Source organism: Gymnodraco acuticeps, unplaced genomic scaffold (assembly GCF_902827175.1).
Source record: "Gymnodraco acuticeps unplaced genomic scaffold, fGymAcu1.1, whole genome shotgun sequence".
NCBI classification, from domain to species: domain Eukaryota; kingdom Metazoa; phylum Chordata; class Actinopteri; order Perciformes; family Bathydraconidae; genus Gymnodraco; species Gymnodraco acuticeps.
The window spans coordinates 362147-387562 of NW_022989937.1; the positions used below are offsets into that span (position 1 = coordinate 362147).

At 41.7% G+C, this 25416-nt stretch overlaps 1 protein-coding gene across 15 annotated transcripts in view; it reads right to left on the reverse strand.

Moving 5' to 3' along the window:
* kiaa1109 (KIAA1109 ortholog) overlaps nucleotides 1–25416 on the reverse strand; it is a 153708-nt gene that overhangs the window by 79185 nt on the left and 49107 nt on the right. For 14 of the 15 annotated variants that reach the window (XM_034210028.1, XM_034210026.1, XM_034210037.1 and 11 more), the window contains exons 33-48: nucleotides 23610–23730; nucleotides 21768–21917; nucleotides 20540–20667; nucleotides 19155–19357; nucleotides 18422–18622; nucleotides 18100–18311; nucleotides 16237–16388; nucleotides 15217–15367; nucleotides 14947–15099; nucleotides 13935–14175; nucleotides 13567–13715; nucleotides 12201–12438; nucleotides 6826–6987; nucleotides 3989–4173; nucleotides 3377–3552; nucleotides 2103–2679 (exon numbers count right to left, since the gene is read on the reverse strand). In XM_034210028.1, the coding sequence (XP_034065919.1) occupies nucleotides 2103–2679; nucleotides 3377–3552; nucleotides 3989–4173; nucleotides 6826–6987; nucleotides 12201–12438; nucleotides 13567–13715; nucleotides 13935–14175; nucleotides 14947–15099; nucleotides 15217–15367; nucleotides 16237–16388; nucleotides 18100–18311; nucleotides 18422–18622; nucleotides 19155–19357; nucleotides 20540–20667; nucleotides 21768–21917; nucleotides 23610–23730 (3199 nt within the window). The remainder of the gene's footprint in view (nucleotides 1–2102; nucleotides 2680–3376; nucleotides 3553–3988; nucleotides 4174–6825; nucleotides 6988–12200; nucleotides 12439–13566; nucleotides 13716–13934; nucleotides 14176–14946; nucleotides 15100–15216; nucleotides 15368–16236; nucleotides 16389–18099; nucleotides 18312–18421; nucleotides 18623–19154; nucleotides 19358–20539; nucleotides 20668–21767; nucleotides 21918–23609; nucleotides 23731–25416) is intronic. The other variant, XM_034210023.1, reaches the window with a different exon arrangement.

Here is a 25416-nt window from a genome sequence, read left to right on the forward strand (position 1 = left end):
ACTTTGAATTGCCTTGTGTTGAAATGTGCTATATAAATAAACTTGACTTGCCTACATGGAATCAATTTATTTTGTATTTATCTATAATTCAAATTGCAATACAGGGGGTGCAGGGGATGGGTGGGGTGTGGGTAGGGTTAGTGTATAAATAAATGTCACATCATGGAGCTGAGGGGTAAATATCTGAATCATTTCTCTTTTCATTGCTCTACTGTTTACTGTCCTGAGTCAGGTAATGAAGATCCCCTAAACTCGTGACATTAACTCCAGTGAACAGGAAAGTGACTCAGTCCTTCTGCAGAGAGAGATTTCTTGGTTTATATTTCTCGAAGGTATTGTGGCATCTGATACCTTGTCTACTTTGATTTAAATCCCTTCACTTCAAAGCAACAAGTTTCACGTACATGTTCCAACTGTCAGGAGAAAATAAAACTTCCCCTGTGGGAAGTCAAACAGAGCTGCAGAGAAGACTCTACCAGAGACTGAATTAAAGACTCTCCCCCCCCTCCTCCCCGACAGCTGACACTGTTCCTGTCTTACTATCTACTGGCTCCCTCTACAGTTTGAGTGAAGAAAAGTTTCAGAATGATATTTCTGATGTTACTAAACAAGTGTGAAGGACTGGACAGGTTGAATAATTGAGCATTTACCACTATCTGAGAAATAATTTCACTAAAGGGGAGATACTGGCTGTTCATTTGTAGCAAATGATGCAATTTAGGAGTTTAACTACATTTCTAATTTATTTTGGTGGCAAAACGATTTGGAAAACAAAGCTATTCTTATTATAAAAATAAAAACTCACTTTCTTACATAAGTTATAGGTAAAAATGCAACAAAGAAACATAAGTTTGGTGTCTATATACGCCGGGATCCGGAGTCATGGATGATCCTGCGATCCTGTGTGCTGGATCGCGAGCCCTGGATCTTGAGTCGTGGCTGTGGTCCTGGATCATAGGTCCTGGATGGATATCCTCGTGGATTCATCTTCCTATTATACACACATGCATTTCCTAACATTCGGTCTATATGCTGTAAAATGTATTATCTTTTCAATTTACACACGGCATCTATTGCACGTCTGTCCGTCCTGGGAGAGGGATCCCTCCTCTGTTGCTCTCCCTGAGGTTTCTCCCATTTTTCCCTTTAAACTGTGGGTTTTCTCCGGAAGTTTTTCCTTGTACGATGTGAGGGTCAAAGGACAGAGGGTGTCGTATTGTCATACTGATATTCTGTACACACTGTGAAGTCCATTGGGACAAATGTAACATTTGTGATATTGGGCAATATAAATAAACATTGATTGATTGATTGATTGATTGAAAAGTAAAAAATTAAATAATAGGAGAACAAAATTGTTCCAACTATATGGGGCTTGAAATTGTTATTTTTTTCAGCATTTCAATTATGAAGATAGACAAAAAATACGATGGACTTTTTCACAATATCTGGCATTTTATAAACCCAACGATTGACCAATTACTTGAGAAAATGATCTGCAGTTGAATCCAAAATAGAAGTAATTCAGCTAGTTTCAGCCTAATTTCTTATTGTTCCTGTTGCCACGTAGCCAATATCAAAATGGAGCATGACAATTTGAAAATCTAAACACTCACTACGAGCATAGGGTTATTTATGCAATTTTGCTGAAAGTTGAAATCTTTAAACGTATGGTCACGGTAGTATGTATGGTGATTTTTGAGACTTCAAACTCCCAACAATAAATCTGAAAGCACTTTATCATGTTTTTTATCTGAATTTGACTAATGGGCAACTAATAGCATTATGAATGCAGTTTCCGAGATTGTAGACTTGTATATCTTTTGTTATTAACACGTTATGTTTTGAATCTATAAATACTAATATACTCCATTGTGTACTAGTTGTATACTGTACAGATGAAGAATGTTTGATTTTATTGAAATGTATTTGAGCCTTATTTAACCCTTTTGTTTTATTGATTGTAATATTATTCTTTTTTTTAAATAATTTTTCCATTTTTGTTAGACTCAAAAGCAACTGTGTGCTGTTGCAAATGTTTATCATAAGAATGTAAAATTGAAATACATTTTTTTAAAAACATGTTTCTCGATCATGATCACCTTGGAGGTGCGTCGCTCCGATCGTCCCAGGGAGCTGCGTCCTCTCGGCTCCCTCCTCCCCAGCGTGTCCATGCCTGACGGAGGTCCATTGGCCGGTAAACCCCCTGCGCCGCCTGCCCCCCCTCCCCCCACGCCTCTCTTGCTCCTCAGTGTTTGCGTCCCGCTGCGCCCCGCCCCGTTGACGCTTCCCCGGGAGCTGCGGCTGAAGTCCGTCGACCTGAAGTATCGGTACGGCCGCGCCTTGAAGGTGGGGGTGGGGGAGGCGGAGCCGGCGGTGTAGCGGCTCAGCTTGATGTCCGTCTGCGTGGCCTTGATGTCGTCGATCATGGTGCTGAACTGGTGGATGAGGCGCACCAGGGCCATGTCCACCCGCTGGCTGATGGCCTGGCAGGCGGTGGTGAAGTCGCAGTGGAAGGTGTTGTAGTGGCGGCGGTTCAGGTCGTGGAAGGACAGCGGGGCCGCGGTGGGGCCCTGAGGAGCACTCGTCGACTTCTCCATCACCACCGCGTTCAGGCTGAACGTCTCGATGAGCAGCGCCGGCTTGAACTCCAGCGGGGGGAGGTTCACCATGCCTTGTCTGAGGACAGAGGGAGGGAGAGGGTTATGTGTGTGTGATTAGCTGACATACTGCGTGTCGGGGCTGCACATTCATTGACATTTTATTGATATCGCAATAAGGGCGAATAGAGTGAAGATTGAAGATGTATTTTCGTAGGCAGACCTGGAAGTAAACATCTCAAGGGTTCCAACAAAATCCAATGATATCCACTGGATTTTGCAGTGCTGGAAAAGGTTCTAACTGTGGCCAAAATATACTTGCACATTTTGTTCAGCGGATTGAATGGTAGATGTTTTATCTCAAGTAAAAAGCTAATGTTAGGCTGAACTAGCTACTAGATGATCTTATGACTTCAAGTCACCACCGCTAAACTAAAGGCAGCTAATGTTCACCGTGATGATGCTAATCAGTCTCATTTTGCAACATAGCAACCGCCTTTTAAAAGACACATAGAAGTGTCAGTGAGCTAGTAACGGACAGAACAAAACGTGAACATCTTTTAAGCTTAAAAATCATGCAGCCCTTCATTCTATAGTTTGGTGAAATCAACAAGTTTGGAAAAACATGTTAACTAATTTCCTGATAATGGTTTATTGTTATCAAGAAATAAATACATATATAACAATATGTTGATTTATTGTCAGGATTTATTTTACCCCCTGAATATTTTGTTTTTTTCCAAATCAGTTTAGCTACTGCCTAGGGTTGATCGTACCTCCTGGATCTTTTGTTCTTCCGCTCTTTGGAGGTGTCGGAGTCCACGATGTCTGCCCGGAGACACTCCAGGTTTCCAGAAAAAGACAGATGCTCTCCAAAGTACATCTTGTAGCTGAGAGGAGTGGCGTCCTGGGCCTGGATGCCTGTGTAGCTCAGCAAAGGCTTGAAAACAACCTGAGGGGAGAAACGGAGATCAAGATACACAAAAAAAGACATGTTTTCTCAGATTGTGCAGATTGTACCACCCAGGAAGATAAACATGAATCAAGGCAAGACAACGGATATGTAAAGAGTACACTCAAATATGCTAAGTGCAAATTCACTGTTTCTACCTACAATTATTAGTTTTTCCACCTAGCATAGGTTACATTATTAACATAACATCATTAGCATTGGTGGAATGTAAATTAAGCACATTTACCCAAGTATTGTATTTTAAGTCCAATTTTGAGGAACTGGAATTGTTTTAGTATATGTTGTTCTAAAACCGAGTAAATGTTTCCCCCGGGATTATTTACTAATGTGATGTTTTTGGTTTTTTTGTACCTTCCTCATTTAAATTCTAATGTTTGTATAAATATTTGCATTCCATTGTTGATGTTCACAGCACCTGAGCGTCGGCCAGCTGGACAGCGGCCGGGCACTGGTTCCCCTCCTCGATGTCGGCCATGTCGTCCTGGCTGGTGCTGTGCTGAGAATGCTGGGACTGCGTCCCGTCCAGGGTGTTCTGGTCGCTGGACAGCACCGTGTTGAAGTCTGAGGCAGAGGGGATTGTGGGTAGGTTGCACGCCCCACCTGCAGGTGTAGAAGAGATGATTAGGATACATGTGGGTGAGCTGGAGCTGATGCTGTGTGATGTCTGCAGGACGAGTTCACCCCAGAACACGTGAGCGGCTCAGGGTTTCAATAAAGATCTTTACTGTTAATATAGCGTTGGGCAATATGGATTCAACCATATATCATTATATTTTTGGATCAAATACCTCAATATTGTTTTTAATTCCTACCTTAGAGTGCAATACACTGAAACTGTACTTATTTCACAATTACAATCTTTATAAACCACTGCATATTTTGTAATATACACACATTTTTACATTTCTACTGTTACATATATGTAGAATGGCCATACTATTCATTTATCTTCTTATGTTTGTGGAATATTCTTATTGTATTTTATTTCACAATTTCATTTAAATGTATGATTATATATATATATATATTCTATTTTCAAATATTTTATTTTCTATTGCACATTTGTATCAAGCTACTTGGGTTAATAGGATTTTTTTAATTATTTTTTTTTTAAATTGTATTATAGCTTTCATTGCACATTTTATTTAACTTCATATTTTAATATGAACATTTTATTATAGCTATATAATGTAGCTATATTTTTATTTTAAAATATATTTGTATTGCCTACGTTTATTACAAATAAAATAATAAATAAATATATAAAAAATATATATACTCCATATTTAATAATATATGTCACAAAACCCTCATTCTGATTTGATTAATTTTGCAACAATATTCTAGGGTGGACTGTAGGGTCTTCATGTTATGCAGCCTCTAAAGCCTTGACAATGACACATAAGGAAATGATATGGGTGCATCAGCCAGCCCGATGGTCACATGAGCAGCAGAGATTGAGCAGAGTGCCTCAGGGTGAACCACTTTACCTCTCCGCCTCCTTATAAACACAGATGTTAGATTGAATGAAATGGAAGGCAGGCATCACATTAAACTGAGCGTAAAGAGGAACTTTATGGCCATTTTATGCACAATTTGGAAGTGTAAATATCTCATTCCTTTAATGTGTCTGTATGCTTTGCTGCCAATGACTGACACCTAGGTGGGGAGATAACAACAGCACTTATCATCATGGGCTCATATCCAGCCGTTTCTCATGCAACATAATTGCACCGACACATCAGCTAAACTGTGCAGGCAAGATGCATCTTCACAGAGATCAAGTGACTCAGAAAATGAGAGGAAGTACAGATGAGCAGAGGCTTCGTAGATTCTAGGTCGCTAAAATCCCCTCACATGCTCTGGTTCCTAAATAATGTTTGGAAGGAGCAGTGATGTGCAGTGAGCGAACAGCACAACTGTACCCATCCATCACACTGCTGCAGGCCTGAACTACAGTCAGAGAGTTTAACACGCTACGCATCCACTACTTTGATATCATTACACACATTTTAAAGTACATGTGGGGTACTATGTGATCATTTTAACGCAATTTTCAATTGTGATATGATTAATATGGAAGTGGATAAGGGCCATAAGTAACAATGTTTTTGGAGATCTGAGATAAAGTCAGGATTCTGTCTTGAATCTCAGAATTCAGACTTTTAAAAAAGAAAAAAAAGAAAAATATTGTGAATATGTCCTCAGATTTCTGAGTGTCATCTCAGAAATCTGACTTCAGATCATTTTTAATCATAATTCTCTGAAGTCAAATGTATATGCAAATATTGGGACATTTGAAAATTAAAACAAATGTTGTGCAACACATGATTTGAAGATTGTACTGACTAATCCATATTGCGATTTTGATATCATTTCAATCATTTGTGCAGCCTTAATGACCACTATTAACCTATGAGGGGTAAAGATTTCAAACTGATCAAAGGAAAAAGAGCCCTGGTGTTGGACCAACAACCCAATGCATGGATTGCTGTAGAGATGGTACAGCCAAATGAACACAATTGATTATTGATTGAGAAACATTATTGTCTTAAATGGTATCCTTGTCCTATTGTACAAAGGCATTACGTGTAGAGAACAGCTATAGACAACAGTGCACACTGTAACTGGCTGTGTCTTATTTTTCAACAGATAAAAAGGTCAGAATACAAATTGAAATAATTTCATATAGACTAGAGCCTTGTTGATAAATATCTAATCAAGTTCCCTTCAGCATAAATGAAGGTCACCTTATTTTATTTGCACAACTAAAACTATCAGTTTTATGTTTTGTCTGCAGGAAACACTGACACAGAGTTCTAGGTGACTATTAAACTACCAAAGGGGGACAAGCTAACTGCTAGCTAGCTAGTTGACCAACACCGTCAGCACAACACTGAGCAACACTCCCTGACCTTCTTCTGGACTGAGAACTGACGGCAGAGGATGGTACTGGTAGTGGTCGACAGGAGAGTCCGGCGGGTCTAAAACAGCAACATGATGTGAGTTCTGATCTGGTGTACATACTGTGATTACGGAAGCATGAAGGTGGTAAAGGGAAAGTTGAAATTGTGTGGGGTTGTTCAATACAAGACATTTTAATTCATACATTTTTGTCAATGGAGTCTTGTGTATTTGAAGAAAGGATAACGGTGTTTGTTCCCCTTTAGAAAGGACTGCAGGATATTGCTTAGCTGCAGGTACTTCTGTTCCTTTTTCAAATAGAACCCCCTAAAAGCACACGCTGTCTACCTGTCTGCAGGCTGTTGTGCTGGGAGCGGTTCATCGGGGAGTCCTGGACCGCCCCCCCGGTCCTGTTGCCCACAGCGTTGGACATCCAGTTGTAGAAGCTGACGGAGGAGGGCTCCGACAGCAGCGGGTGCTCCGTCATCATGTCCGTTCCTAAACTGTTTCCTGGGGACACACAGGAAGGAGATGGAGAGGTCATTAGAGAGGTCATGAAACAGCTGACGGATCATTTTTATCTTGAATCATTGAGGCACAAACAAAACAATAACTTAATACAATCAGGCATTTTGGTAAAATAAAATAAATACATATTGGAATGGACCTGACCTTGGTAATGTTAAAACAAAGACGTAACATACCGCAGTGCACACTAAGTTTGTCAAATATTTAACAAAATAATCAGAATAACATTTTTAATAATTTTAGATACATAGTGGCTTCAAAGGGCCCTTTAAGAATCATTTTCAGGTTCTTAATAGTGTTGTGTGCCTCTACTGTGACATGTCTCCATGCTTTAATGTTCAAAAAGGTCTTTCTTTTTCTCACACTGGCTGTACTGCAGCCTGGGGCCTCATTTATAAAGCCTTGCGTAGGATTGACGTGGGAAGGTTGCTTACGTAGGACAAAGCAAATAAATACGCACCGACATTTTCCGATTCATAAAAGACTGCGTACCGGCGCAGGACTTGCGTACGGCACTTCCTACGCCGGTTTCCCTTTATAAATCACAATCGACTCGAAATGCGGTGCAGCTTTTGCGGGCTTCACGTAACGCCCATATTTGCCTATAAATAGTCAAAGAAACGCCCATTCATTCATTCATTTTGACTGACTGCATGAAGAAGATCGCAGGAAATGACGACAGAACAGCTAAAAAAGACATCTCACACCGCGTCAGATTGTGGTTATTTTGGGGAGGTCGAGATAAATAATATTGTTTGGTGGATGCAGTTTGAACCAGAGTAGCAGCATGGAGGTCGGATCGTCACCAACATAAATAAATAAGTGGTCCGAAAAAGGTTAATGACAAAAGAAATACACATAGCCTTCCTCAGGCAGTGTGTTTGTACCGGGGACAGGAGACCCCCCCTTGATGAGAAACTGTAAGAAATGATCGGGGAATCCCTCCGGAGTGGAGTCATGACGACTGGATCTGAATTATTTTGTTGTATTTGGTGGTTTGTGTCCCAGCTGTCGATCAGCAACTATATATGTGTTTTGTTTTTTTTGTTTTTTTTATATGTTTTTTTTTTGGACCCCAACCAACAGTCTCCCCGGTTGATATTCTGGGCTCCGTCAATAAAAATATCCTCCCCTCTGTTATGAACCTTGGAGTGACCTTCAACAGCACCTTTCAATTTGATAAGCAGGTTAGCACTGTAGTCAAGACCTGCTTTTTCAAAATACGACTATTGGCTAAGAGGTCTACATCAAAACACAACCCAACCCCACCAATACTATCCAAACCCTAAACACCTGCCTGGAAGACATCCGCTCCTGGATGACCACCAACTACCTCCAGCTCAACAGCAGCAAGACGGAGGCAATCCTGATAGGCACCACCGACCAGCTTGCCAAGGCCAACATCAGCCCCTCCCTTGATGGTCAGCTCATTCCTCTCTCCTCCGTTGTCACCAACCTCGGTGTAAGGTTTGACCCCACTCTGTCTTTCCAAGCGCACATCAAACATATCACCAAGACCTCCTTCTTTCACCTGAAAAACATTTCCCGACTGAAGCCCTCACTCTCAACCGATGACACCAAAAAACTGGTTCATGCACTCGTCTTCTCAAGACTAGACTACTGCAATGCACTCCTCTCCGGTCTCCCAGCCAAATCCATCAACCGCTTGCAACTTGTCCAGAACAGCACAGCCAGAGTTCTCACCGGTACAAAAAGGTCCGCACACATAACCCCCATACTTGCAAAACTACACTAGCTCCCGGTCCACTACAGGATCCAGTTTAAGGTTCTGCTCCTCACATACAAAGCCCTGAATGGACAAAGCCCAAAATACCTCTGTGACCTCATCCGTACCCAGACATCTACCCGCTCTCTCCGCTCCAGCCACGCTCCTCTTCTTCACATCCCCCGCACACGTCTCCGAACAATGGGAGACCGAGCCTTCTGCTCATTCGCCCTGTGCCTCTGGAACTCCCTTCCAGATCAGCTGAGATCTGCCCCTTCCACCGAGGTCTTCAAAACCGGCCTTAAGACCCTCTTCTTTCGGCAGGCCTTCCAATAAACTTTGAGCATGGTACACCTGGAGTACTGGCATTTTTTTTATCGCTATCACCGACTTTTATTTTTGTACTTTATTTTATATTTTATATTTTATTTTATGATTTCTTATTATTATTACAATTATTTGTTTAATCTATCAAAGTGTATTAGTATCCTTTGTTGTTAAGCACTTCGAGATTTGTCTTGGCAGATGAGAAGCGCTATATAAATTAAATGTATTATTATTATTATTATTAAGACCAAGTCGTTTTTATCTTTTAAAGACCTAGAAAGGGTTATTAAGGCCTTTGTTACCTCGAGACTGGATTACTGCAATGCTCTGTATGTGGGTATGGACCAGGCCTCAATTAGACGCCTCAGTCCAGGAACATCCAGTTCAGAATGCAGCTGCACGTCTTCTTACTGGCCATAAAAAGCGTGACCATATCACCCCAATTCTGGCTTCATTGCACTGGCTTCCAGTTCGGTTCAGAATAGATTTTAAACTCCTTTTATTTGTTTTCAAAGCCCTAAATGGGCTGGCTCCTGCCTATATAGCCGAACTCCTCCATCGCTACACCCCAGGCAGAGCCTTAAGGTCGGCTGATCAGCTGCTGTTGATAGTGCCTAAGACCAGGCTTAAAACCCGAGGGCATCGAGCTTTCGCAGCGGCTGGCCCTAGGCTCTGGAATACTTTGCCCCTCCATGTGAGGTCGGCCCAGACCCTGGGGTTTTTAAATCAACACTTAAAACTCACTTTTTCTCTCTGGCTTTTGTTTAATTATCTATTTATTCGTTTATTTAGTTCTTTATTTTAATACATAAACATAACATAGGATTTCATAAAGTATTTTTAAAATAGTTTATACATTATTTGAATACAGGAATAGTAGATAGGATTACTTAAAATATAGTACCTTATATTTCATCTTTTTTCCCTTTAGACCCTTGCGGTTTATTCTTAAAAACCCTTACCCTTACCCACTCCCCATTTTCCCTCTGCTAGTCTATGGGCTTGTAGAGGGTAACGGGGTACAGAGTCGCTTGGATAAGCGGGGGAGTGCATCTGACGAAGAGATAGGTTGTTGTGCTCCCTATCTCTGTTTCTTATCCTATATCTAATAGAACTGCTCGGGTCTTGATAGATTGAGTGGGGAAGTTCATGAGATCTTTCTAGAGGGTTATCAAGAATAACTTTTATCCAATGACCTTTCCCTCTCTGTCTGTGTCTGTGTATTCTCTTGTTCCGATTAACCCAGCCAAATATTTTTTCTTGTTTTGTATCTATATCTACGCCGGGATCCGGAGTCGAGGCTGATCCTCTTGCTGTAGTCCTGTGTCTTGGATCCTCTATCCTGAGTTCTGGATTAAGTCGTGGACTTCGGGTCGTGGCTGAACCTGTCTCTGCGGTCCTGCCTTGGGTCTCGCCATGCTGCTTCCCTGATGGCTTCCACAGGATTGTAGCTGACATCCTCGTGGATTCATCTTCTTATTACAGACACATGCATTTCCTAACATTCGGTCTATATGCTGTCAAATGTATTATCTCTTCGATTTACACACGGCATCTATTGCACGTCTGTCCGTCCTGGGAGAGGGATCCCTCCTCTGTTGCTCTCCCTGAGGTTTCTCCCATTCTTCCCTTTAAACTGTGGGTTTTCTCTGGAAGTCTTTCCTTGTACGATGTCAGGGTCTTAGGACAGAGGGTGTCGTTTTTCTCATAATGATATTCTGAACAATCTGTGCTGTTGTATTTGCTGTAAAGTGTCTCTACTGTAGGCTATTTTTATTATATGTACAGCACTTTGGCTCGACCAAAAATTGTTTATAAATGTGCTATATAAATAAAACTTGATTTGATTTGATATCCATAATCCACCAGTTAAAGGAAATACAACTAATGTGTTGTGTTATATTAGCTGTACAATTTACCACATCTGGTGTTCTTAGCTTCCATACCTCCTGTGTTTTACGAGCGACTTATCAAGTAGGCTATTGGCGAACGGCATAAAACACGATTAAACGTGATAGTATATAAAACCATGCTCGTATCTACAACCTATAGAAAAGCAAAAGGGCGTCAGTTTAAAGTAATTCTGTCCTCCTGCTTACCGCATCATTTATGAGAAAACATTTCTTAACAAGAGAACATAATCGAGGGGTGATCAATAACATATCCGTATTTATTTATTTCTCCAAGTTATGTGTTTGTGTGCACTGAGGAGTCTCAAACAGGCGTTTGTTAAATCATTTTGAGATTGGCTTTAATCAATGTTTGAAAAGGAATTCTTCATATATGATAAATGAGAGGTAACATTTTATTTATGGTATTATTTCCACATATTTCTCTCCATTCTTCCTTCTGCCAACGGTGTCGCAGTTTCTCGTCTCTCCCGTGTTTGTGCTTAGTGCGTACGCATGGGTTAGAGTTTGCGTGGAGGTCCGCACATTTTCCCGTCAAGTTAGTATTTTGTAAATCGCAAACAGTGCGTAGAAACTGGCGTACGCCATTATTTGAGCGTACGCACCGTTTATAAATGAGGCCCCAGAGCTTAGCATGCTCTGATTGGTTAGATGGTCAGCTCTGTTGTGATTGGTCTACCGCTTAGAAATGTCCCGCCTCTTAGCTTATCAGGTACGATGCGTTGGAGCGCTAGCAAGTTGTCTTTACAGAGCATTTGCATACACAGAAACCTATATTCCACACCAGAGGAAAGGGAAACCACCGAAAGAATAATAGGAACCTTTTAATCCACAATATAAAGCAATCATGGTGGATTTATGTATAATTAACTACCCTCCAGCGTTAAAAAGGCTAATCTTCTTCGATATATATTCATGATTTGTGATTCTGATTACCATAAACAGTGATGGTCTTTGACGGCAATCAGGAATCTGTTTTCTTCCATCGCTCTATTTCTGGTGCATTTTGTTGCAAAAGCTTGAATATTTCAGCCGGTGGTATGATCGGTGTTTGCTTCATGATTAGAGCGTTAAACAAAGCAAACAAGTCATGGCAGGAGCACTGACTCTGCATATCGCTTCACTGTGGGGATGTGCTTAAGGAGAGGACATGCTGTGAATCTATTTTGGGTTTGTTTTCCCTCCCATCACTGAACGGTAGGGGTCAGCCTTGCAGCAGGAATGCGAGGTACCTGTGCGAGTGAGGGAGTTGCTCTTGGCGTTGGCGGCGGTGGCGGCAGACGGCTCGTTCCTCTGGGGCATGCCCTCCAGCAGGTTGTGCAGGCTCCTGAAGCTGCCTGTCAGATTACTCAGTAGGCTCTCCTTGCGCGGGCTGTCCTTCGCTGGCAGGCCTACGCGGCTCACGTGGGCGGGTGAATCAGCTGCCGTGTCACCGCTGGTGTAGCTCAGAGACTGGTATGGATGGGAGCCCTGTGTGTGACATGGTACAGATTATGTTCGCCTGTGGGTTTTCGTATGAGAAAAGATTTTGGACAACAATACAGAAAAGCAGCCCCTGAGACTGTTTAGAGTTCTAAAGGACTGTGTCCACATAATGTATATCATGTACAACGGAAGAGCTTCAACTCCTTGGATTTTATTATCTCTTTGTGCTACTTTGTATTTGTTTGTGGTGATTGTTCCCTCACTTCGTATGAATGAGATTCCTCGCTCAGTCTAAGAGCCATATAGCAATATGCGTACGGAGATAAAACACTACACTCGGTGTCTGTCTGGTCAATCTGCTACTAAAAATGGCTCTTTGGTTTGTTATGATCCGCTCAAAAACAAGATTTTTTTTTTGCCACAGATTTTTTTCCCTCCAACTTCTAAAGTGTCATCACTAGCGCATTTCGGAAAATATGTTGAACTCGAAGCACCCACATGAACTCTATTTTCATTGGAATGAGTTCAAAGGAAAGACGCTGGTGCTGTGTTATTGTGTTGCACTGTTGGAGGAGCCTGTGTCCGAAGATTTCCATCGACATAACTAAACTGTAGCTATGTACGTATGACTAATAAAAGCCTTGAACCTTGAACTATGTAGGCACAGGCCCTAAGTCAGTGCTTGGGATTTTTAAGGGTGCAACTCATGATGCCTTTTGTTATTCATGATTCTGCTGATTATACCTATACAAATATAATATTTAACAAAGGAGGTACAGGGTTGGTCTCTGCCTAATTTGTACAAAATTGCTTGAATAATTGTCTATACTGTGTGTTCAAATGAAATGGCATGCAGACTATTCCTTATTTGTAGCTTCTCAAAGGTGAACCTATTCTGTTTTGCAGACCACTTACATGCACACAAACCTATATCACACACTACAGGAAAGGAACAAAAGCATTATAAGGCCTCTTTAATAATTGTGGCATGTCAAGGTTTTATTTATTAGTTTTGGACTGCACCATTTCATGCCATCCAATATGAATGTACAACAGATAACTTTGGTATGAGGATACAAGGGAAGGGTGTGCTGAATCCTGTACAGATTGTAAAGCCAGATGAGGATCGTTTTGAATTCGGCTCCATAAATACATTTTGACTGACTGACTGACCTTTATCCTGAGTGCAGACTCGTTGTGTGCGTGGGACTTAGACAGCTTCCTCATGATCTCCACCCCGCTGACAGGCCCCGTGTTGGCTTCTTTGGGCGGGGGCCGACTGCTTGCTCCCTCCAGCAACATGGTGTGTTCACTCACTGCGGCTTCACAATAAGCACATCAAATAAAACTCCTGGAAGAACCGTACCAACTTGCTACAACAGTAGTGAACATCCATGCTAGTCATTCATTCTAAATCTCCTTTCTGTTATTTAAATGTGTGCTAACACTGAGTGAGAAGCAGAGGTTAGAATAGCCATCTGTGCTGACAGATGGCTGGGGGGGAAAAGTGTGTTAGCACTCTGAAAGCTGGAAGTCCCCACCTGCATCAAATTCAAATTCAGCTCCGTCGGCGCTGGTGTCGCTCTGCAGCGCGGCGCCGTTGTCCAGGCCCACCATGGTCTCCACCAGGCTCTGGTGAGGCTCCTTGGGCTTGGCGAGCTGGTTGGGCCTCATCAGACCGATGGCTTTAAAGCCCTGAGTGACCACTATAAACTTCATCCACTGTCTGGCCAACGCAACCAGACCCTTCTTTAGAGTCACAAGGGCGGGGACGCCATCATTCTGGAAGAAGAGGAGAAGAAGAGGAGGAGAATTAGTGCTACCGGTAAGGGATTCATTCAAAAAGCAAAGCAGAGCCAAAAGCACTTACAGTAAGACCACTTCATATAATTGTCATTTTTCTTTAAAGTTCCAATGAGGCTATATAAATAAAGGTAGCCATTTAACCAGCTATGGTCAAGTTGGAGTGTTTCCTAAAATAAAGGGAATAATAAAGTTTTAGACAAAGGTAATACAAATTGGCTTAAATAAGCAAAAACACACTAAACAAATGGAAATATAGTAGATTTTGGAGAATGAAAATATAATGTTGTTAAATGATCCAATGAAAAACCTAACCCTAAAAAACCTTTGAGATGTCTTAATTTCAATATCTTAATTATTATCTGGCCCACTCACGTCTATGGTTATTCATAACCAGTTTAGATTTGGACACGCCCACTTCCGCATTACGAAAGCATTGACCCAGCTTAGGATAATATTTTTCAATGTTTACTTTAGTTATTCAGGGCAACGGTAATGGAGTCTGGATGGGGCAGACCTCAGGTGTTTAGGAACTTAATTCCAGATCTACGGCGCACAGAAACTGAAAGCTGCCTCTGCATGTTTGTTATTACCAACAAAACATCGATGAGTAGACGTGTCCCAGATGATCTGGGTGGCTTGCAACAGATCAGCACATTTCACGTGTATTCTGGTCCAGATACCAAAGCCAAAACAGAGCTGTGAGAACTGGGGTGGTGTGTTCTAAAAGACTCAGAGGCCTGGCCTTACCATGGTCGCCTCCTCGATGACGGAGTAGTCGGCCTGCTGCAGGTAGCGATGGAGGATGTTGCACAGCATACAGGAGGGGTTCTCATGGAGGTAGCGCGCTCTTTTAGTCACACGGTTGTACTTGCTTCGGATTGGGATGTGGATGCTCTTTTTCTGTTGGGGAGCGACAAAAATAACTTCATAAAACTTGCAGACATACAATCTGCAAATCCAGATGTTGAACCCCTTGACATTTGCTGGTCAGTCTGGGTGAACAGATGCACTGCTGACCTCGAGAGCTTCGGTCATGATGCAGCCCATAACGGCACACACGCGCAGAGTGCCCTCCATGTCCAGTTTGCGCAGAGAGGACTTGAGCTGGTCGATGGGAACCAGCCAGGCTCCGATGGCAGGTGTGGCTGTGCTGAGCAGATTCAACTGCCTGTGAACACAACAGGGAGTCAGATGGTTGATCAATATATCCTAAAAATATACCTTATTCTCCCGTTTCAGATCAAACACTGAATGTAATGTATCATCATGATGTCAATAACTTTAGTCATGAAATATGTTTCCAGGTAATGTCAATCGCAGACATGAGACATGTGTTGCAATGAAACCAGGCTAAGCCCCTCCCTAAAACGCCCACTGTCCAATCATTGTTAGTAAATAGGCAGAGGAAGCATTTTGAACCTGAAAGTCGGACAGCAGATGTCCTAACGTTTTAGTTTTTTTACCTTTCCGAAGTCAAAATGCAAGAGGCGATGCGTCAACAAAAAACGTCTTAGCTCGCTCCAAAGGTAAGACGCTAATAACGTAAGATAGCTTAGCACATTATCCAACTAAGGCGGATTAAGTGTATGGATGAGGCCCACAATATGTGAACAATATGCCGCTTAATGAAAAAGCTGGAATTTAGTTGACATTAGAAAATTGGTGCAGGAATGAGTCCTAAAACCCGGAAAAGAGTTACAATTTGACCACTACCGAAGTCAATGGTTTTTTAAAAGTGTTTGTAGGTGCCTGTGGTTAGGATTTTCACGATTTTTTCTACGACATAAAATACATCATAAAATACCCCATTTGCTAATATTCGAAGTTGCTATGTGTCATAAAAAAGGGTGGCTGCTAACAAGTGTCCATATGAGACTGCTAAATGTCTTTTTACTTCTGGCAATTACATTGATGCTTAAAAAATGTGCATTGCTCTTGCGATGTTTACTTACTCGTCCACTCGTCACGTGTTTTTCTTATCTACATATGTATGTCAACATGTATAGAAAGATGTCCATAAACATCTGGGAGTCTTACCTGGAGATGGCCTGGGAAGGTGACCGAACATTTGTGGGAGCTGCAAAACTGAACCAGATCTCCCTGATGGTCAACTTCATGCTGCTGGAGTCCGGAGGGGGGGGCATGAGGGGGAGGTCTTTCTTCAGGTCGTCTGACTCCACTCCTTCGTCCTGCAGAGGGCAAGAGAACAGGATTTAAAGGGTGGAGGTGCTGCTGGAGGAGCCACAACACATCACTGTCAGCCTGATTATAGCTTGGATTTGCCATCATGGCTTATTTTCAAGATCACAGTGAATCTTTTCCAGTTTGATGACTTTCGCCTCCTGCTTCTCCTCGGATCAGACTTTATTGAAAATAAAAAAAAATGTTGATACACATCTGAACAAGTACAAATTAACTCATTTAGTTTGAACAAGACATTAAGTCAAATTGGAATCAAAGTGAGTTGCAAATAAAATACAAAGAAACAAAGAAAAAACAGATAAAAACAGATGAGAAGATCAAATCAGACGGGCCGCATGTTAGCCTGTGCAGCTTTGATTCTGTTGTGTATGGGTCGCCCCCACCTGAATTCTCTAAGACATATGAAAGCTTTTAAGCTTTTTTTAACACAGTTTGCAAACAGCTGAATAGCACAGACCCCCAATGGTGCTTCTCTGGTCGTTATTCCAACTTCAAAACGTTAAGATTAGAATTTAGATCACTTTTTAATGCCGGAGGGGAAATTCAGTTCAACGCACATAGGCCCGAAAATACACACATGCACATATAGGACCTTACACTCAGTATTTTCGTCCAATCGCGACTTGGACAAGAGACCCTTAGCCAAAAGACTGAGCTCCAGCCGCCTCAACTGAGCTTCACGTCTTTAACAACATAGACACTACAAAGAAGGAATACTGTAGCTAATAGGATTGATACAAATAATCAAAATGCAACAAATGTACCAGTTACTACCAACAGGAAAACATCAGTGCTGTAACTGCATCCATTTTGATGGACTCCCAAGGTAAATGGGTTCTTCCTTGGCCCGTGCTTCACCTTTTCACTAGAAAAATCAGGCCAGTAGTTTTTCTGTTATCATGCTGACAGTCAGACAAACAAACGAACCGAGCCAAGAACAAAACCTTCCTATCGAGGTAATGAAGAAGAGATTGGCTTAAATAGGATTCAAAGTGAAAGTTTAAAGTCGCTGTCAGCAGAGCTTAAAAGCTTTAATGTGTCAGCCTCATCAAAATGAGGGAACACACGGTGACAGTCGAACGCCACAGTAACATTTCAGGAATTAACTGGTTTTGACCTTCCCAAGCACCTTTTGTGCGGGTCTGCCTAGTTTACACATGGACAGTTGATTGTGCTAAAGCCGGTTAGCATGGTGGGCGGAACAACTGCTATCCCCACTGAAATCTGGAGAAGGACACAGAGGATTCAGGGGTAAACCGAAGAGAGGAATGAGGAGATTTAGGTCCAGATTTATGGAGAAAAGGAGATATTTGCCATGTCTCCCCCCTCTCATCATGGGCAACTTTAGACTGGCTGATGGAATGGAGCAAACAGCGTAAGCTAGGAGTCAGATGGAATATCTAGAGCGTAATTTAATGTGTTTTACCGAAACATGGCTGCTCCAGATCTGACGGGTCGACAAGCATTGCACCAAGAGCCTCAGTATGTCTTCACCATGAGCCTGAGTCTTCATCATGAGTCTTCTGAGGGTCCCTGTGCCTTGGAAGACCTCTTGCTTCATTCCTGCCTAAGACGCTGTGTCCCTTTGGCTTTTATTTTATTCTTATATGGTGCAACTGTCACAAAACGTAATCCCCTCCCAGGGATTAAGAAAGTATTTGGATTCAGATTAACAGTAGAAGACTTAGCATTTCTCACCTGGTCATCTGAGTCAGAGTTTTCTTTGGCATCGGAGTCGGGGCTGACGGCATCATTAGGGAGGTTGTCGTCGGAGACGTCGGTGCTGTACCCGCTGCCCGTCTGAGAGCCGGTGGACCCGTTGGACTTGGACATACCCGTCTTCCCCACAGTGTCTGAGCGGCCCATCACTCCGAAGGAGTTGTAAAGGATGGCTCCTGACTGACGGCCCCCTGCAACACAAAGCGTAAAACACTCACAAGTCTGTACTCTTCATGCCTTTTGATACAACATATGTGTTATTGTTTTCATATCCCTAGGTCTCTATTGATGCTTCTCTTACCTTTGACGGTGAGGTTCTCTATGCCGCATTCGAACATGATCCATCCCCATTTCTCAAGAGACGTGGCGGAACGTCCGAGATCGCCTGCTGTGTTCTGGGCATCCGTTTCATCCACCATCGAGAACTCTTCCAATTCCTCCAGGCCAAAGAGCACTTTGGACTTCTCAAAAGGGATTGCTGTGATGGCGCATGTGCCAATGTCTACAGAAACAGAAAATAACCACATTATTAGGAGGTATCTAGTTAAATATTATCACCGAATAGTGGGAAGAACAAAGAACTTGAAACTATTAAAAATCTATTTATGAGAAAACAAAATGCCCAAAAAGGGTTTTAAATAAATTTGCTTGGTACAAGAGGTCAAGTGAAGTATTTGTACAATTAATCAAAACTTTATTGAAATAGCAATATGGAGTAGTCCAATTTCCAAATCGAATTACGATAAATATTTGGTAAAGGGAAAATACGTGAAAATATCTAAATGAAGTATTATGGATCTACCGACTGAAGTTTAGGGTTAAGAATCTTCTAAGTAATGTTTACTTTACAAAATCAGTCAAAATGATCAAGTCAGCCATTTTTTTCCACCCCAACTCAAGTGATGGCACTTCTTCACACAGTCTAGGGGCAGCCATTACAGCTTGTTAACATTTAGGTACCTCATGTTAAATGCCAGTGTACCACTTTAGGCAGCACAAGGGATCAAACATGGCTGCCATCCTCCAGAACCAACCTGTGGAGTCGAGGCCTCTCAGTTGGCTGTGGATACGGTGGATGTTGAGCCTGGCGGCGATTTCTTTTCCTTTCTCGATGCCGGCGTTGGAGCGTAGCGAGCCCGAAGACTGCGGCTGCATCTTTGTGGCAGAGGCGTACTTCTCCAAATTGACGGACGGTCGGCCATGTTCTAAGGTGTTGGGTGTCTCCTCCACAATCCCCCTGAAAGGAGTAGGAAGACAATGTGCGTTAGCTTAGATGCCGTCACTATGTCAGATTTTGTGAAGACAAGAAATGTACTGTTTTGTAGCCCAACCCAGAAAATAAAATCTGTGGCAAACACACATTATACTTACATATTTTGTTCTGCAGGATATTCTTCACATATTAACATCACTTTTATTATAGTATAGTAAAGTATAGGAATGTAAGCAAAAATGCCATCTCCAGAAGTAAAAAGTCAACGTCAGGCTATACCAGACTACACGACGCTGGCATGACTCCACGTCAACACAGCTAAGCCAACAGTGAACTTGTGTTCTTATCAATTTGTTCAGCGGGATTAATCTCCTTCGCGTCGATAGGAGCTAGTTGAGGTGGTTCGGGCACCTATAGGATGCCACCTGGGCGCCTCCCTAGGGCACGTCCAGCTGGGAAGAGACCAAGGGGTAGACCTAGGACCAGGTGGAGGGATTATATCTCTTCGCTGGCCTGGGAGCGCCTTGGGATCCCCCAGTCAGAGCTGGTTGATGTCACCAGGGTGAAGAAAGTTTGGGGCTCTCTGCTGGAACTGCTACCCCCGCGACCCGACCACGGATAAGCGGGAGAAGATGGATAGATGGATGGATAATCGCCACATATTTACATTTATTTTATTATAGTTAAGCATAAATGCAAAAGCCAAAAGTAAAAAGCTAATATTTTACTACACAACTACATCACAGTCAGTATCTAGCATTGCTAAGGCAAGGCAAGGCAAGTTTATTTATATAGCACTTTTCAACACAAGGCAATTCAAAGTGCTTTACAAAAAATGAAAGACATTAAGAAAATGGCATTTAAAATGCTAAGCTAAAGGGGGCTAATGTTTGCTGTGATGACATTCAGTAGTCTTAATTAGTCACTTGTGAGCAACTGCCGTTTTAAAGACCAAGAAGCTTCAGACATTCTTGGATGGGGTATTAACTTGTGTATTTTATGTTGTAAAAAAAAAAATCGAGACGAGAGAGCCATGAAGTGCTAAACTACTGACCTATTTCCAGTTCTAGGACTCATTACTGCACCATTCTTTATTACAAACATGTCGAGCTGGCAAACCTACCCTGAGCACATATACTGTAAACAGCTGAGTCATTGTAAACGCACACCCACACAAGATGACAGAAGGAGCAGTGGAGGCGTTACCTGTTCATTCTGAACTGGGTGGCGATCCTGTCGAAGCACAGCGCCACCAGAGACACGTGTGTGATGCATTTACTGGAGCTCGACGGTGACCCCTCCTCTACAGAAGCCTGCAGCAGGCAGAGGTTCACCTGCGGGAGAACAGAAACAAACAAAGGCAACTCAACCAAACTCAACTAGACAACACTGTGTGGTCAAATGTTATTATTCCCTATTTTAAAAACTGACACAGTGGAGATAGATTAGAGCGCTGCCCACATGGAACTCTTTAAAAAGACACATTATTGTTCCACGGAGATGAATAAAGCAATGAAAACATGATTAACCTGTGTGTGAGCATAATATTCCCATATGTAAGATTGATTTGGTATTTCTGAGTATGAAGATATACAGAAACACATTTTGAAGACAGATCGGTCGTTGGAAATGTATTGTTTATTACTAGGATTGACCAATTATATGCGCAGTCGAAATTCAGTTTTCCTTATTTGATATCCATTTTCTTTTATTTATTTACTCTCAATTGTATATTTATTATTGATTGAATTGGATTGGATAAATGTTAAGTTTCCTATATTCCAACTTCATGACGTTGTTGCTTTTATTTGGATTTCAGTTCTTCTGCCCTATTACCGTAATATTAAGTGTATAGAGGTACCACAAAATATTGTAATGGGCTAGTATAGGACTTGTTTGGGCACGTGGAGGAATCAACTGCTTAACTCACTGAAGCCAATGCAGTTAGCACTAACAATAGTTTGCCTAATTGAATTGATTATTTATATTTTCTGTCCAATATTTAGTTATTAAAAGGATATTAAGAGGGTGAAATATAATATCTCACCCTTAAGACAAGAAATTCCCGTTTCTGGATTCTGTCTTTTCTAAGTTTGTATCTCTATGGCTGAATACACCTAATGTGATCATCTTTGGATCAAAGCATCAGCTAAATGAAATAAGGTTTACTGTAATGCAGACATTTACTACACCCCACGTATAAAACGCTGCAATATGTTGAGAATTCTTGATGCATCACTCACCATTAATTCAGTGAGAAAAATGGTATATGCTTGATTACACAGAGGTATTATTCGACACAAATGCTGACTGCACCGTATATGTAACGTTTGAATGTGAAATGCAGTGCTCGTGATTTGGCGCTGGCTCTCCTGGTTAGAGAGAGATTGAGGAACTCTTCTGGCCTCTCATTATTCCGGGTCAGGGGTCTCACCTTGGGGATGGACACGTTGGCTTGGAGGCCCTTGATTTTCACATTATCCGGTTTGACGGACAGGTCTGTCTGGCCGTGGGTGATGTTGAGGGAGCCGGGGGTCGTGCCCTCCGTCTTGGACAGCTTGGGCTCCTGCTTGCCTGTTTGGCTCTGTGCGGATCCAAAAACAGTTTAATCATCGGGCAACAATGGGGAAGCTGTTTTCTCTCAAATCGGAGAAACATTTTCAATATCCATGCTTCCATTATCTATAATCGTTTTAATACAGAAAGACTTTATTATGCTTGATTAATAATTTACAATTTTCTGGGAATAACATCTTTCCCTTAATGATTTGAATAAACTAATTTTGAAAGTAAATTGCTCCTAAAACACATTAATTTAACTGCATTTCCTCCTACATGATGATGAATTATTAACAAGGGCCTCTACATTGATATGATTACTCTGGAAACCTCAAAATTAATCTCGTTAATAAGTTTGACCCAAACTCTCTCCCGTATCCCAGGACGATGGTTCCCATGACAGTGAAAAGGCAGAGAAAGCAGAGGAACTGGCACATGCTAAATGTATGGCAGTGACTGGACATCATTAAGAATCATGAGTACCTCGGAGTAACCACACACCTAATCGTGACAAATGTTAACTGCACTCATATGCCTAGTTCTTTGGTGTGAACGGAGAACACAGTTTATAGAACTGGCAGAGGAGTGGGAGATAGCGGACAGGGTCACCACTGTAGGAACGGATAGATGCTTGCAATATGATAGCGGCAGCAAGAATCTACCATACGAGCATAGGTCACGTGTAGTGCACAATTGCTCTTTGTTACAGCTGCTGTAGATGCTTTAGCCAAGTGTCGGAAAATTGTCGGACTACATGCCGATAATTCCGAATGCTCGTTATAATAATGCACGCAATATGATAGCGGCATATATAATACCGTACAAGCATATCCCCTGCGTAGAGCACATTAAACACAGGGGAATCAAAGCGGCTCTCTGCTTGTTGCCGTTCAGCTAAGTGTCAGAAAAGTCATCCAGAAAGTATGATATAATAAAGCTTGCAATCTGATAGCGGCAGAGATAATACGCCCTGTGTAGCACATATTATACAGAGGGTGATCACAGTCGCTCTGTGACAGTGGCGTTGTTGATGCTTTAGCTAACATTTCCAAATAATGCTCACATTGTGACAGCGGCAGAAAGTTAACCACCAATAAAAGAGCATTAGCCCTGTGTAGCACCCATTATACAGAGGGTGATCACAGTCGCTCTGTGACCTGTCGATGCTTTAAGTGCTGGAAAATGGTTTGACTTGATGCCAATAATACAGAAAGCTTATTATAATATTGCTCAAAATATAATAGAGGCAGCAAGAATACTACCATATGAGCATATGTCCTGCGTAGCGTGCATTATACAGTATATACATTGTTGTATATACATTATACAACGGCTTTGTCTGTGCTTTAGCTTAATGTCCGACTTTATGCTAATAATTCGGAACATAGTTATGATACAATGGCAATATGATAGCAGCAGAGAGATGGTACTACCATAACAGCATATACCCTGCACATTATACAGAGGGTGATCACAGCGGCTCTCTGTGAAAGTTGCTTTGTCGATGCTGAAGTGCCAGAAACATGGACTTCATTCCAATCATTTAGAAATCCTGTTATGATAAAGTAAAAAGCCTTATGATATCTCTCACATATTTGTCATGCATTTCTTGAGTTAACACCATAAGTGTATTTGTCTTATCTCCTCTCTAAATACTTTTATTTTAAACTTGTGATTTTTGTATAATATATATATATCTTTGCATTGTTGTACTTACAGACTCAGTGACAGTGGACTTGCTGATCTGGTACGCTTCATTGAGGACCTTCCCATGCAGGTCATCCAGAATGGCTGCAGGCTGACGGATACTGGCAAAGTGCACCATGGACTCGATGTACCTGAAACACACCCAAACATACACAGATGCAATACAACTGTTGGAGCTGTTCCTTCTTTTGAATTATTCAACAGTCAAACATTTTCTTTCTTGGGTATTTATAAAGACAGATGGAGTGATTGGGCACCAGAAAAGGCATTTGGAGGAGAAAATATTGTTTTTTGAAGATTTGATTATCAAACCCTAAGGAGAGTAAATTAGATGGAACACATTTCTTGCCTTGACAGTGATTTTAGCAGCAGTTTGTGTCTGGTTTTAGGTTTAGGAACAAATCACCGCGCCAAAGAAATACACTCTCAAAGGGTTAGAGATATAAAACCCATAGATTTTAAAACACTCCCTCCATCTTTTACCAAACTGATTCAGATATTAACATTTAATCAAATTGACTGTGTCTTGGCTTCTTTTCCACCGTCTGGCTACAGTTTACCCGTCTGGACACTGCGCTAGCCAACAGCTAAGTGTGCATCGTAAACCCAGCAATGTTAGCCTTTGGCAAAATAAATATTAAAATGGGTAGAGAACCAAGAGCGAGAGCAGACTCTGAAGCACTGTCAGCAGAATTTTACATCCAAGATGAAGTGTTTGTAGGGATTCAATTTGCTTAAGATGGTAATAGACAACTTATAATTATGAATTTAATTTGTATTGCACAAAATAATGGCTGGAATATTATGACACCATCTGTGTTAAGATCTGTGAAATGCTGTCGGCCTTTGGGTCTAGATCTCCATTTCACAATGAAAGCCCTAGAAGAATACACAGCGTCACCACCTACTAGGGCTGTGCATCTTCACTGGTCTCACGATTCGATTCGATTATCCTGTCAACGATTCGATTCAATTCGATATCCCGATGCATCACGATTCATACCAATGCGTTGCATCCTCAATGTTCTATATTACTGCCCATGGCTTATTTATCATCAATGCATACATGCAGTAAATACATATGAACTCTCTTTTTATTATTTAGAAAGTGCTTCAGAAATCAATAACATAAATGTCTTGACATTAATTTATAAACCAAAATAAATGAATTGTATAGGTCTAGCCTCCCTATATCTGTGTGTGAAGTTGTTCCATCCTCAAAAACAAAAAAATAATGCTTCTGCGGTCTAGCTGCAGCTTCTAGCAACGGCCTTCTGTTAAATAAAGGACACTGAATGTCCTGAATGTGGCATCACACACAGGACTTGAGTCTGAACACAGCAGACAACAGGAGTATTTACAACAGCATATAACAACTAAAATACTGCATGTGGGTGCACACTTACATTCTCTGTCTTACTGTTACATAAATCCCATGAATGTATGAGACTAAGTTAGCTTCATTATATCTCAGTGATTAAGTGAATAATAAAGTTTCTATCGGGTCACTATCAGCCTGTCACTCATTATTTTCAGGGAGGGGGCGGGGTTTGGAGGAACGGAGAGGAGACGGTGATCGCGGAAGCTTTTTTCCTCCTGCCTTCACAAACTTTACACACATATATCTGAAAATTGCTAGAGGACATTCATACTTTGCAATCCAAGACTTAATTAAATCCACCAAAAACCGGACATGATTGTAACGCGATTATTTTTGAAAAACATAAATCCCTGTGCCGCAGCGACACGGAGTGATTCAGAGCGGGTCCTTCTGCTGTTGGTTCTGGACTGGTGTTCTTGTGTTGGTGGATAAAGCA